General features: G+C 47.6%; 1 protein-coding gene across 3 annotated transcripts in view; it reads right to left on the reverse strand.

Annotated features, from left to right (window-relative positions):
- The window catches only part of RAB11FIP4 (RAB11 family interacting protein 4), a 194,588-nt gene that overhangs the window by 113,434 nt on the left and 66,045 nt on the right, over positions 1–15,109 (reverse strand). For all 3 annotated transcript variants that reach the window (XM_035103841.2, XM_035103842.2, XM_060272000.1), the window contains exon 3: positions 10,021–10,109. In XM_035103841.2, coding sequence (XP_034959732.2) covers positions 10,021–10,109 — 89 coding nt within the window. The remainder of the gene's footprint in view (positions 1–10,020; positions 10,110–15,109) is intronic.

A 15,109-nucleotide genomic window follows, 5' to 3' on the forward strand; every position in this document is an offset into this window, starting at 1 on the left:
TAATACGGTCAACATGGCATTGCACTACATCCTGCAACATCTGGATTCCCTGCGGGTCTATGTGTGAGTTTTATTTGTGGACTTTAGCTCCCCTTTTAATACTATTGTTCCATCTAAATTGTTTTCTAAATTACTTCATCTTTATGTGCCTGCTCCTGTTTGCCAATGGATACACAGCTTTTTAACAGACAGGAGGCAGCAGGTGAGGTTGGGGGAAATTATATCGAGCAACAATACCATAGTATAAGGTACGTTTACATTGCAATGTAGCCGAAGTAAAATTCCAAGTATGTTGGTACTTGGCCAATATATTATTATTATTATTATTATTATTATTATTATTATTATTATTATTAGTTTTGTGCTGCGAACCCCACATTTTGTGCTGCCCCCCCAAATGAATAATTGACACTCAAACCGGGGTCACAAGTCAATGGCCCAAGCCTTGTCCGATTGCTTCCAAACCAATGCCAGATGAAGCTACTGTATCTCCCCTCCGTACAATGTAGTGCAACTTTTTTTTTTTCATTTATTGAGATGGAAGAAGAGGCTGGTCCATTAGGTAAAATGAGTCACTGCCCCACCAAATTCTCTCTGTTCTTTGACAAGCTCCACCTGCCTGCCTTCTTACGACTGGTCCGGGGGATGGCTGTGCCGCAGGTCACGACCAACTGGTAGGGGGGAAACAGCTGGCAGGGCAAAATGGTGAGGGCAGGCACTGCTTACCTGGTGTCCCCAGTGAAGGTCATTGTTGGTGAAGAACTGAGGAGGTTGACAGCAGCCGGAGCTCTGCATCTTCCCCACTGCACCTCTCCCTCTCACTTACCAAGTGAGCACTGCCGGCAGGTGAAAATTTCCTCCTAGCCCCACTCCTACCTTGCTATTGTATTGCCTTTCCTTTGGCTTTATAATCATGCAACTCACCATGCCGGAAGAAGACCATTTTGAACTCCTAAGCTGCCTTTCTATGATTTGCTCCCATGGCAGAGTGCGGAAATTTAACATGCACACATAAATTACCATTCCCCACTGAAATCAATAAGAAAGAATCTTGTTTGGACAAGACTGAGATGAATAAAGGGGAGAGACAATTTGTTGATGTTGTTATTTCAGTTTACAGAACACACACTATCCACAGATCTCAGTTTAAAATAAGGAAAACGCATCATCCATATATAGGTAAAGGTAAAGGGACCCCTGACCATTAGGTCCGGTCGCGACCGACTCTGGGGTTGCGCGCTCATCTCGCATTATTGGCCGAGGGAGCCGGCGTACAGCTTCCAGGTCATGTGGCCAGCATGACAAAGCCACTTCTGGCAAACCAGAGCCGCACATGGAAACACCGTTTACCTTCCCGCTGTAGCGGTTCCTATTTATCTACTTGCATTTTGACGTGCTTTCGATCAGCAAGTCCTAGGCTCAGTGGTTTAGCCACAGCGCCACCTGGGTCCATATATATAAATATACAATAAACACTGTTTATAGTTAGAAAGTCCCAAATAGATAAATATGCAACATCCACAACACTAGATCTATATAACTAAGATCAGAGAAAATTACTAGGCAAACTCCCAATGCAAAACACACTGGGTAGAATTCATTATTGTGCTCTTCCAATTATTCTTTCTGCACATGCATTGCAGCTTGCCAGATGGAACTACCTCCTCCCCCTCCTCCTCACATGAGCTGTTTTTGGGGGCTCCCCCAAGCCAATATGGGGTGTGGGGGTGCATGGGTGGAATCCCCTTTACAATAACGGCAGTCCTTGCCCTGGGCTTCTGCTGATGGGGTTGGTTAGGCGAATCCCTCCCTCTAGCTTGCGTTCAACTAAGTCCTACTTAGAGTAGACTCACTGAACATTAATGAACCCAAGTTCATAATGTTTATTAACTTCAGCAGGTCTATTGTGAGCAGGACTAGCATTGCCTCACACCCAGTAACCCAATCTCACGCTTTCCACCCACTCACACAACCACTATCACCATCTAATGCAAAGTTTGTACCAGCCAATCACGCACCCTCAGGCCACTGGCATTCAGCAACGCCACATCCCAGGTACGCTTGCTACAGCCTCATATCCTTCTAACAAAAGATCGTAGCAATGCATGCACAAATATCAGGTTCACCAATTCTTTTTCTGCAGCACCAATGGGCTCAGGGCTCACACCCACTGACTTATCAAATGCTTCCTATCCAATATACAGTGAACAATCATTGTCATGCTGAACATCAAATATACAGTGCCTGCTAATTATTTGCTTCGACTCTTTTTGACACAACGTCTTCATGGGTTCCAGGTTCTGCCACGGCACTTCCCATTGCATTGGCAAGAATCTGGGGAGAGGAAAAGTTTTGGACGTGGAAAACACAGACACACCAATGAGATCAGCTGGAGGAAAACAGGAGCTGTGGGTATATATGCAATCGCCTGCTGACTGGGAACCTAAGTTGCACATTGTTTAAGCAACCACCCTGCTATTCAACATTAAATTAGCACCAACACTCTGCTAGGGCACATTACAAAGGCACTCTCGTTGTTGTTGACAGAGCTGAATCCCTTGGGATGCTTAAAATAACATCTCTTCCTCCCTTGTGTCCTTCTGGGGTGGAGAGTTTGGCACCCCAAGACTGAACAGCAGCAGCTGCTCCTCATTAAAGGGAATACGGGAAGCTGGGGGGAGCCAAGAGAACAGACAGGTGCCTTACTTTGCCAAACACTGACACTCTGTGGCCATTTCTCAGCATCACAGCCATAAGCTTAGGCTTTCAAAAAACAAACAAACCCAGAGGGAGCATTTCACAGGACCACTGATTGAACACAGCTAAGTTTGGATCAGAGCAGAATCACTGAAATTAATCAAGCCCACTTAGTAATGTTCATTCATTTTAGTCGGGCTACTCCTAGTCAGACTTCGTCAAATACCGCCCAAGAGAACCAAGTCGTGTGGCATGAAGCAGGGTTTGGATTGCTCTGCTGGATCTCCTGGGCCGAAAAACTGAAACAAAGCTCACGTACAACTATCTTGGTTCTCGAACTCAATCCATTCTGGAAGTCCATTCGACTTCTGAAACGTTCAAAAACCAAGGCGCAGCTTCTGATGGTCTGATTGGCCCCGGAAACAAGGGCGGCAGCCTAAACACTTCTGGGTTTGCTGTGTTTGGGAGCAGATTTGTTCGCCAACTAAGCCATTAGGTACCACTGTAACTGGTTTGCTCATCCATTCCTCTCCCCTTTCCTCTTTCTTCTCCCTCCCTCGTCTTTTCAGCTCTTTAGATTTAGAATGTTAGCTCTGTCTTATTCTGCTGTCTTACTCTGTACAGTATAATGCGAGTTGATGTTGCTATATTAATTAATTGTGTGTGGGGGGGGGGGGGGGAAACTGGTGTTTGAGTTAATCCATAATACCTTGTGTCTGTTTTCTTTAACTGCAGTCCCTTAAAAAAGCTGGATGAAAAATATATGTATTGTTGAATAATGCTATGAACACAGGGAAGAAAGGAAACAAGCAAAAGGAGGTACAGTGGTGCCTCGCTAGATGAATTTAATTTGTTCCACGGGTCTTTTCTTATAATGAAAAATTCGTCTAGCAAATCCCATAGGAATGCATTGAATTTTTTTTTATTTTTATTTTTTGCCCATAGGAACGCATTAATTGAATTTCAATGCATTCCTATGGGAAACCGCGATTCGCTAGACGAATTTTTCATAAAACGAATTCGTCTAGCAAGGTAACCTCTGCTAGAAAAAACCTTTCGTTAAGCGGAAATTTCATTAAGCAGGGCATTCATTAAGCGAGGCACCACTGTATGTGTCAACAGCCTGCTTGCTTGAGGCTTCAGCCTGTAGAGGGCGCCATGCAGCTGTTGTCTCCCTTGGCGAACTGGGAAGAATCGGGGAGGAAGAGACGGCAAATTACCTTGTAACATAGGAAACTGCCATATACAAAGCAACGCTATTTAGCTCAGTATTGCCTGCAATGACTGGCAGCAGCTGTCCAGGGTTTCAGGCAGGGAACTTCGGCACACAGAGAAGATGAATGCTCTAGCACTGAACTGCAGTTCATACCCAAAAACTCAGCTGTTTGGCCAACACTCTGTCCTCATAACTAACATTGCCCAAAATATATTTGGCTGTGTATATTACTACTACCTGATCTGTTCCCAAACTACTTTCAGGTTAGGGAATGTGCCGAGCGGGCAACAAGTAACCCTTATGTAGTTCCTCTTCAGGTTGCCACTTCCGTCCTTGGGTTATTACCAGTACCTTTAATGGACAGGCTGCCGTGCCTTTAATAACTAGCTACATGACAGGCAGAAATGCAACAGCTAAGGCTGCCTCTGTGTACGGGAACCAGTTTAGTTCTTGCATTTCTGCCTTGTAAAGTGGACTTTAAAAGGCAGGGGGGCAACCATAGCCGTTCTGTTGCAGTTATTAAATATTGCACAGTTTGAAGTGAGTGGAAGCATAAGAATTTACTCCTTTGGAAATGAAGCATTGTCTAGATCAGAGGGTTGTTTATTATTATTATTATTATTATTATTATTATTATTATTATTATTAAAGACTTTCTTGATTTACAAAAATATGTGCAACGTCTCTTGTAACGTTTTTACAAATCAGTTTCATTTGTTGAGACATTTGGAAGAAAAGGGGAAAATGGGGGAGGGTGGGTGGGGGTGGGGTGGGGTGGGGTGGCGATGTTTCTATTTTGCTTAGTGCCGTATATTCCAGTGTATAAGACGACTGGGTGTATAAGACGACCCCCAACTTTTCCAGTTAAAATATACAGTTTGGGATATATTCGCCGTGTAAGAAATACGACCCGGCGTATAAGACGAACCCTGACTTTTGAGAAGATTTTCCTGGGTTAAAAAGTAGTCTTATACGCAGGAATATATGTGGGGGTTTTTTGTCAGCGTCGCTTGTGTAGGTTCTCTGCTGTTCACTTGTGTTCCTTTGGTGGTGAGAGATGTTGGGGTTGGCCTAGGATATGGTTGTTCCTTTGTGGTTGGCTGTGGTGGTCTTTGTTTCGTGTGTGAGTGGGGTGGGTGGGTGTTTTGGGTCAGGTTAATCATATTGATTTGTATGCTGTTGGTGGATTTTTGTCATTGTCTTGTTGGGCTGTGTATGTGATAAAGGGGAGCCACACTGGGGTGAAGTCATCTTCTTCTATTTGTCCCCATGTCAGTTTCAGCTTATTGGTTAATTTTTCTAGTAGGGCTGTTTCCCCTACTATTTGGTACCATTGGTCCAAGCTTACTCCTGACAGGTCTTTCCAGTGTCTGGTTATGGTGCTTCTGGTTGTGGAGATGTAAGGGGGAGGGCTTATAGAGGACAGCCCCCCCCCTCATCAGGTCAAGCTCTTCGCAGAGCAGCAAGTCCAGCAGCGGATCGGATTACAGGAATCAGGAAGTAGAGAGGGAGGTGAGAGGCTCTGACCGCATGTGAGAGCCTCAGCACCGCATCAAGAGGGAAGCAGTCCCCCCGACGCCTGAATTGAGGCGCATGGCACCCCGTAGGACAAGAGGGAGGCGCTTTGGGGTTCCCAAGCTGTTATGTTGGGTGCGAAACAGGAAGAAGCCATTGCGAGGTTCTGACCCGGACTAAGCAGACATGTTTTCCAGACTCTTTGCACTGTAAATAATACGCACAATAAAAACACCTTAAAGACAAGGAGTTGTGGAGCGTCGTTACTCAAGAGTAGCCACAAAAACCTCTGGCAAGAGAGTAAGTGGGTAATGAGTTCTTCGTCGTGTACTTGGGCATTATTGTCTTGGAAAATGTTTAGTAAGGCCAATTCTGGGGTCATTTCTAATGTTTGCTTGGTTATTTTACTTATTTGCCGTATGGTTGTTGTCCAGAATAGTTGGATTTTGGGGCACTCCCACCACAAAGGGGGAGGGGAGGAGGGCTGGGACATCTCTGCTCTGGACCCAGCGCACAAGGTCTGAAGCTGCGTGATGTGTCTCTGTGCAGTAGAGCAAAGGATCACGCTCTTTGTCAGCAGCTCTCAACAAACAGAAAGGAACAAGTGCATGGCACACAGTCCAGGAATTATTGATTTCTGTTTCATTGAGGATGAGCACAAGGAAACCAGGAAAATAGACCCCCCCCCTGGCAGAGGCAGGATCGTTGGGAACGCTACAATGCTCCTCTGTCTTTGTGCATATCGAGACCAATTAACACCCCCCCCCCAAGATGGTGCTTGCATGCAAGGCACTAGGACAGGGTAACAACAATCCAAATAATAATTGCTTTTAAAGGGAAAGCTAGGAGATTTCTAGCAGGCTCCATATCTTACCAAATGTCTTGCATTTAGTAAGAAGTAAAGTCAAACCACTGCAGTCTAAGAGGTATTTCCCATCAGATAACACCCCTTGCACCTTCACATTTTTTCTCAGTTCTGAGCACTGGGACAAATCCTATTACGAGCTGAATCCTGATTTAGGATGCTCAGAGAGCCTTCACAAACAGGCTGTCAGTGGCAAGTTCAGCAGTTTTCTGTAGCTGCCATGCCAAAATTTTGCAACCTATTCAAAGAGCTGTGGCTGAACAGCTCATCACATGCTGAATTCCTTCCGGCAATGGAGGTGAGCTCACCTGGCTGGAGCTTTACAGACAGGTGCAGCAGGAGAGAGAGGTAGGTCTGGCTGGTATAGCCAAGGCCTTCCACACTTCCTCCTCCTACCCCCACCTCTCCTGTTCCACTGTCTCCCAGGACCAGGAGAGGATTGGAGGAGGAGGAGGAGCAGAAACAGGTAACAACAACAACAACAACAACAACAACAACAACAACAACAACAACTTATTATTATTTATACCCTGCCCATCTGGCTGGGTTCCCCCAGCCATTCTGGGTGGCTCCAACAGAATATTAAAAACACGATAAAACATCAAACATTAAAAACTTCCCTAAAGAGGGCTGCTTTCAGATATCTTCTAAAAGTCAGATAGTTGTTTATTTCCTTTCCATCTCACGGGAGGGTGTTCCACAGGGTGGGCGCCACTACCAAGAAGGCCCTCTGCCTGATTCCCTGTAACCTCACAGGGAGGGACCCTCAGAGCTGGACTTCAGTCTCCGGGCTGAACGATAGGGGTGGAGACATTCCTTCAGGTATACTGGGCCAAGGTTGCACGCAAGTACGTGAAGACAGCATCTGCTTGGGTGGCGGAGATACATAAGCCGAGGTCGGGGCCTCTCTGTTGTGCCAACTGCCTCACTGGGTGCACACCTAGGAGTAGTTGAGAGACGTAGGACTGATGGACATGCCTTCCTCTAATTTGTAAGGGTGCTTTTGACAATAAAGAGTTAATTCCTCACTCTGGACATTCCCTGTCTGACAGCGCCTTGACAAGGGAAACTGGTAGTAAAGCCCATTGGTGTTTGAGAGCAAAGGAAGAGGGGAGCGAATCAAGTGTGCCTGCTGCAGCTCCCTGAGCAGCAGGTCAATCTGGTGGGTATTAGGCTTGGAGCTGTTATAAGAATTGAAGGTCTCGATTATATAAATTAAACGCTCATAAATGTATAAGGCAAACACATACATAAGTATATAAACCATGTGTCTGAAATAGTACAGGAGAGCAATCCTGAAGCCATTTTCACTTTCCCAATGACCCCAAATATTCCTATGCACTAAGGGAGGCAAATGAGGAAAGCCTTCCCATTGTCTTTTCGCTTACAAATCCTGTCTTAAGGGCATCTTTGTCTATGCACAGGGTGAGCCTGTGACCTGGATTCAGGAACTAAAGTATTGTTGTTGTTTAGTCGTTTAGTCGTGTCCGACTCTTCGTGACCCCATGGACCATAGCACGCCAGGCACTCCTGTCTTGCACTGCCTCCCGCAGTTTGGTCAAACTCATGTTCGTAGCTTCGAGAACACTGTCCAACCATCTCGTCCTCTGTCGTCCCCTTCTCCTAGTGCCCTCAATCTTTCCCAACATCAGGGTCTTTTCCAAGGATTCTTCTCTTCTCATGAGGTGGCCAAAGTATTGGAGCCTCAGCTTCACGATCTGTCCTTCCAGTGAGCACTCAGGGCTGATTTCCTTAAGAATGGATAGGTTTGATCTTCTTGCAGTACTATAGTATTAAGCAATCACAAAAGAATGGCCAGGCTGCCCAGGTAAAGCAATCAGTGACCATTAACAGATATCCTGGCAAAGAGGATTTCTGCTGTAGACTGCCTCCTGTGTTGTATGCCTTCTGGAGACCGCCTCCTTCTGTGATGTATGTATGATGTTTTGGGGGTTGGTCTTGGGCTACAGGGTGGGCAATTTCAAAAGTCTATCTAGGGGCTTGCACACCATTGTTCTGGGTTCTTCCTCCCTTCTGCGTGTGGTGAGTGAGGACCCTGTTGCAATAGTTTTAATAAAGAACAGGCTTACTAGCCACTTTGCTTCTCAATATACTCAGGCTGGCCTCTGTTCTTTTCTCCTACCGATGGGGAACACACTTAAGGACTCTATACGGGCTCTTGGATACCCCATAAGGGAAAAGGAGCAGTTTTTTTCTTATAACAGAGCCACAGCACCTACTTGTACCAGTGGTTCCTGATGCATTTAGAGACCTACACATGAGACTGTAGCAAGAGGGAATGCTATGGTTCAGCTTTCTTTTAGAAGAATAAATATGCTTGAGAAGACCGAAGATCTCTGTTCCCAATGGACATGCATTCTGAAAGCCTCCCTTCCTTGTCCACTGAATCACATCCCTTTATTCCAGATGAATTACCTAACTTACTGTATTCACATCCACTGCTTCGACTGGGAGCATGCACACCCCCAAACAGGATGCATCAAAACAGTGGGAAAACAATCCATTCATTGGCTCCATTCATTGGCTCCCAGTACGTTTCCGAGCACAATTCAAAGTGTTGGTGTTGACCTTTAAAGCCCTAAATGGCCTCGGTCCAGTATACCTGAAGGAGCGTCTCCACCCTCATCGTTCTGCCCGGACACTGAGGTCCAGCGCCGAGGGTCTTCTGGCGGTTCCCTCGCTACGAGAAGCCAAGTTACAGGGAACCAGGCAGAGGGCCTTCTCGGTGGTGGCACCCACCCTGTGGAATGCCCTCCCACCAGAGGTCAAAGAGAACAACAATTACCAGACCTTTAGAAGGCATCTCAAGGCAGCCCTGTTTAGGGAAGCTTTTAATGTTTGATTTCTGTATTTTAATGTTTTGTTGGAAGCCGCCCAGAGTGGCTGGGGGAACCCGGCCAGATGGGTGGGGTATAAATAATAAATTATTATTATTATTGACTACAGGTTATCTTGCTTGTGAGTGCAAAAGGATTATGGAAGGATGGTTCAGGAGTGTGTGCACCCTTCAGTAAACTTCATCTGATGTTGTCTTGAACCACACTATCCATCTGTCAGGTGCCACCAATAACTGAAGCAGAACTTTCCACCTGCAAACATCTGGTTTTGGGGAAAGCTCACTCAACTAGAATCTAGTTTACGATCAGCATTGAAACAGGGTGTGCACCTCCATCGCACTTCCACTGAGTCAATGGTTGTGGTCGCATTGTCATATCTGGTGCAACCTACTAGACAACAGAGAACCTCCTCCAAACCAAGAGGCCTTCAAGTCAGAAAAGCTACGCAAAACCTTATAAGTACTTTCATATCCCAACTGTGAAACCACCATGCTGGGCACCCTAAATCTCAAACCCTGTTTCCATCAACAAAGAATTTTCCGTTTTGCAGTCTCCCAGCTGCTCAAAGGTGTTCCCCACCCTGTGCACCTTGATCTGCATGAAAGAAACACTTCTTGTCCCCCCAGAGATAAGTCTCAGAGCCCAGAAATACACTGAGTACTCAGGGCCATTGAAACGCCTTCAAATTTTCAAATGAATTGCTTGGCTCCCCCAGTGCTGATGACTGCCATATCCACTATCCGTAAATGCAGCTGGGTAACATGAGCAGAAAGAGGCCTTGTGCAAAGTGGAAGAAATTGCTGGAATGCCCGACTTCCCGCCGCCGACCAATTGCACAGGGAGGTTTTAAAAACAGAGATTCCTTTTACCTGGTAGTAATAATCCACATACTCCGTCTCGCAGCGCCGAGGTCCGAGGCCCTCAGCAGACAATGCATCCTTCAGTAACTCTTCACAGCCTAAAAATAAGAAGGAGAAGATGTTCAGAACTGCATTCCTTCCAATAGTTTAGGATAGAAACATGTTTGCGTGTCTCAGCTAGAGGGAAGGTGAAGAAGCATTTGGGATACTGCAAATATTAATTAGTAGTAGCAGGGGCATTGTGCCGTTTGCAAGCACATGGGGCCAGGGGCGTAGGAAGATAGGGGCAGTGGGGGCGGGCCGCCCTGAGCGGCAGGCTCCAAGGGGCGTCATCGCAGGCGCCCGCCCCGCCCCAAAAATGCCCGCCCCGCCCCCGGAACGCGTGTCACACCCCTCCAGGAGGCACGCCACGCCACTGGAACATGCACCACAGCCCTCTGGGAGGTGCGCCGTGCCCCTGGGAGGTGCGCCACAGCCCTCAGGAAGGCGCGCCCCAGCCCCAGAACAGGCACCAGCCCCACCCCCACCCCTGATGCTGGAGCATGAAGCTCCGCCACTGCGTGGGGCAGGAGCAGGGCCTTCATCCTCCATGCTCCCCATCCCCAACTGCCATGTTGTTCCCAGTGTTGTCTATGGGAATGACTGCCTCTCTCCAACATAGCCTTTGGGGCTAGTGGAGATGGGTAGTAGCAATAGCACAAGCTGTTGTTCCTGCTGCTACAGAGGTGTTGAGTTCCGTCCAGGATTTGGGGGGGGGGGTGCTCGTCGCATGTGAATGGCATCATGCATGCGATGTCGCACATGTCAGGAGGAGGTCTGCCACCACTGCAGAGGGGGCCGATGAGGCTCAGCCCCATCCCCACATACGTTGTTGTTGTTGTTTATTGAATTTATATACCGTCCTATACCCAGAGGCGGTTCACAGAAAAGATCGACATAAAAACTACAATATATATAATCAAAATAAAAACAACAACCCAATAACACCCCCCCCCCAAAGAGCCTCATTTTAAAAGGGCATAGGAGGTCAATCAGATCAACCAAAGGCCTGGTTAAAAAGGAATGTTTTTGCCTGACGCCTAATGGTGTTCAATGAAGGCGCCAGGCAAACTTCCCTGGGGAGAGCATTCCATAGACAGGGAGCCACTGCAGAGAAGGCCCATTCTCGTGTTGCCACCCTCTGGACCTCTTGAGGAGGGGGCACACAAAGGTGGGCCTCAGAAGATGATCTCAGGTTCATATGGAAAGAGGCGGCCCTTAAGGTATTGCAGCCCCTGAGCTGTTTAAGGCTTTATAGGTCAAAACCAGCACTTTGAATTGGGCCCGGAAACAAATTGGTAGCCAGTGCAGTTGGACCAGGATCGGTGTAATATGCGCAAACCATCTTGCTCCGGTGAGCTACCTGGCTGCTGAATTCTGCACTAACTGTTTTCAGAGACAGCCCTACGTATAACGCATTGCAGTTATCTAACCTTGAGGTTACCAGAGCATAGACAACAGTAGTTAGGCCAGGCATCCCCAAACTGCGGCCCTCCAGATGTTTTGGCCAACAACTCCCATGATCCCTAGCTAACAGGACCAGTGGTCAGGGAAGATGGGAATGTAGTCCAAAACATCTGGAGGGCCAAAGTTTGGGGATGCCTGAGTTAGGCTATCCCTGTCCAGATAGGGGCGAAGCTGGACCACCAGCCGAAGCTGATGGAAGGCACTCCGGGCCACTGGCGCCACCTGAGCCTTGAGCAACAGCAAAGGATCCAGGAGCACCCCAAGCTACGAACCTACTACTTCAGAGGAAGTGTAACCCCCTCAAGACCATGTGACCTCCCATCCATCTGGTCTAGGGAACCACCTACTAGCAGTGCCTCAGCCTTAATGGGACTGAGCTTCAGTTTGTTGGCTCTCATCCATTCCATTACCGAGGCAAGACACTGGTCTAAGACACCGGCACCTATGTTGCTGCTGCTGCTACAACTACCGGTATTTTATCTCTGTGTCTTTTATTTATATCTCACCTACTGCTAGGCATTTTAAAATTAACAAAACAGCACCATCTTAAACACTTGAGGGGAACAGAAGGGATGGTCAAGCAGCCGAACAAGAAGACATCAACCGTGAACGGAAATGGTATCTAGGAAAAGCCTAAGAAAGAGGTAAGAATTAAGAAGTGAAATGAATGCAGACAGAGAAGCAGCAGACTAAATGTCAATAGTAAGGGAACTCCAGAGATAAGGGCCGAGGGAGCCGAACAGAGGCTTGTGGAGGCTTTGCTTCTGTCTAACAAGGAGAGGGGGCAAGACAGAACTGAATGGCTGAAGCAGAGATGAAAGATTACAGAGCAGCGAGTGAATGAAGTCGTTTGAGATGAAAGCTAGCTCGAACATTCTAATACAATAGATGAATGAAAGCCAAGGAAGTTAGTGAGGCAGAGGAGTGATGGGATCACAGCGGCAAGAGGAGACAGTAAGACACACAGCAGAATTTGCGGCAGAAAGGAGAGTGCTGCATGTCAAGGTACCAGTTCCGAGTCAAACATACAGTCTACAGAGTTCTCTCCCAGACTTCACTTGGTCAGAGGTGTACTATACTGTACTTACACTAAGGGCCATGATGTGTCCTACTTGGCAAAAGGAAACCCTTTCTGCGGAGGGTCCTGTATGGACTACATGACCTTTGCTGTGCCTCCCAACTCTACAGTTCTATGATTCTATGAGTCCTTTATTTGAAGGGCTGCCAGGCTCAAGACCATCTTAAAGAAACCTAGGAAGAAAGAACCAAGGTCTTGACCTTGGACAGCAGACAGAGCAACAACAGAGGTCACATGCTCCAGAGGCATAGCATGGAGGGCATTGGTGGCTGCCACCCAGGGTGTAGGTTTTTTGTGGGTGCATACCTCATGGCACCCTTCCAGCCTCTGGGGCTAGCAGGACGTCGTGAGCTGTTGCATCCTTTTTATGCCGCCCTCCAGCTGGGTGCTGGCAGCCGATGCTAGGCCACTGCCATATTCTCATGGAACCCTGGGAATTGTAGTTCTGCGAGGTGAACAGGGCACACTCTCTCTCTCCTGCCTGGACTACTGCAATGTGCTCTAGTGGGGCTACCTGTGAAGGTGACCTGGAAACTACAACTAATCCAGAATGTGGCAGCCAGACTGGTAACTGGGAGTGGCCGCTGAGACCATATAACACTGAAAGACCTACATTGGCTCCCAGTACGTTTCTGAGCACAATTCAAAGTGTTGGTGCTGACCTTTAAAGCCCTAAACGGCCTCAGCCCAGTATACCTGAAGGAGCTTCTCCACCCCCATTGTTCAGCCCGGACACTGAGATATGTCTCTGAGGGCCTTCTGGCAGTTCCCTCCCTGCAAGATGTGAGGTTACAGGGAACCAGGCAGAGGGCCTTCTCGGTAGTGGCACCCGCCCTGCGGAACTCCCTCCCATCAGATGTCAAGGAAATAAACAACTATCTGATTTTTAGAAGACATCTGAAGGCAGCCCTGTTTAGGGAAGTTTTTAATGTTTTAATGTGGTGCTGTGGGTTAAACCACTGAGCCCAGGGCTTGCCGATCAGAAGCTCGGTGGTTCGAATCCCCGCGACGGGGTGAGCTCCCGTTGCTCGGTCTCAGCTCCTGCCAACCTAGCCATTTGAAAGCACATCAAAGTGCAAGTAGATAAATAGGTACCGCTCCGCCGGGAAGGTAAACGCCGTTTCCGTGTGCTGCTCTGGTTTGCCAAAAGCGGCTTAGTCATGCTGGCCACATGACCCGGAAGCTCCCTCGGCCAGTAAAGCGAGATGAGCGCCGCAACCCCAGAGTCGTCCGCGACTGGCCCTAATGGTCAGGGGTCCCTTTACCTTTACCTTAATATTGTGTTGGGAGCTGCCCAGAGTGGCTGGGGATGCCTGGCCAGATGGGCGGGGTATAAGTAACAAATTATTATTATTATTATTATTATTATTATTATTATTATTATTATTATTAACAACTCTCAGGATTCTGGGCATTTTCCAGGATTCTTTGCAGGGAAGGCATAACTGTTTAAAGTGCAGAATGGAGCTTTCCCCAGCCCTTCCTGGAGAGGCCAGGGATTGGACCTGGGAGCTTTTGCATGCAAAGCATTACTCCTCCACTGAGCCAGACTTTACAAGAGCCATTGCCTCTGGGAGGTAGTTAACGCTCTCTCTGCTTCTGCTAACAAGCGTGTTAGAAACTCAGGGTCGTGGTTTTTCCTTCTTTTTAATCCATGTCTGTGTTTCTATTCTAAGGACCCAAGTACAAAAATGGAACGAAGGTGCCCAATTCCCAAGTCCATCAGAAAGACCAATTCTCTCTCTCTCTCTTTTTTTTAAAGCACTGAGCTTTTGCAAAAGGAGGAGGCAGGTTGCTTTGAAAACCAGTGAGCAACAGCCCCCGCTGTTCAAACTGTGAAAATCTCTGTCTCTTCTGAAATCAATGAACCCCAGGAAGGCTGCAATTGCTTTCTGGCCTCTCCCTTTCCACTTGATTCCCGAATAAAGGTATGTGGTGTTATAGATTTGGGAGGGGGACCCACCCTCTCCTAAACACTAGAAATTAATAAATGGTAGGATTTGGGGTTATTTGGGGTGTGAAGGGAGAAATACAAGCTGCAGAGGAATTCCTGAGATAGATTATGCAAAAAAAACAAACCACCCAGATCTGGCCAAGCTAGGGCCATTAAAAAGGATGCAGGGCAATACGAGAGAACTGTCCTTCCAATTGCTGTGAGGTGTGAGCAGAGACTGGGGGTTTGGAAGGTTTCCAGGGTAACTGGGTGTGAGGTGATAGGAAAAGAGTCTGTTAGCAAGGTGTGCTGAGAAGAAGAAGACGACTGGAAAGAAGACTGAAATCCATCTTGAGCAGGCTGGCTGCTGGTAGCGTACAAATCCCTCTTGAAATGATCGTGATGTAAGAACTGGACTCCCTCCATGCAGACTGCAAGTAAAGGACCCCTGGACCAGGGGTCCCCAAACTTACCCGGCTTCGGGCTGGTGCCCACAGCACGGATCGCATGGCGGGCTAGTGCGTGGGAGCGCACACCCATACACATGCGCGCGCACTATTTCCGGTGTACTTCCGGGTTGG

The sequence above is a fragment of the Zootoca vivipara genome, chromosome 2 (assembly GCF_963506605.1).
Source record: "Zootoca vivipara chromosome 2, rZooViv1.1, whole genome shotgun sequence".
Lineage (NCBI taxonomy): Eukaryota > Metazoa > Chordata > Lepidosauria > Squamata > Lacertidae > Zootoca > Zootoca vivipara.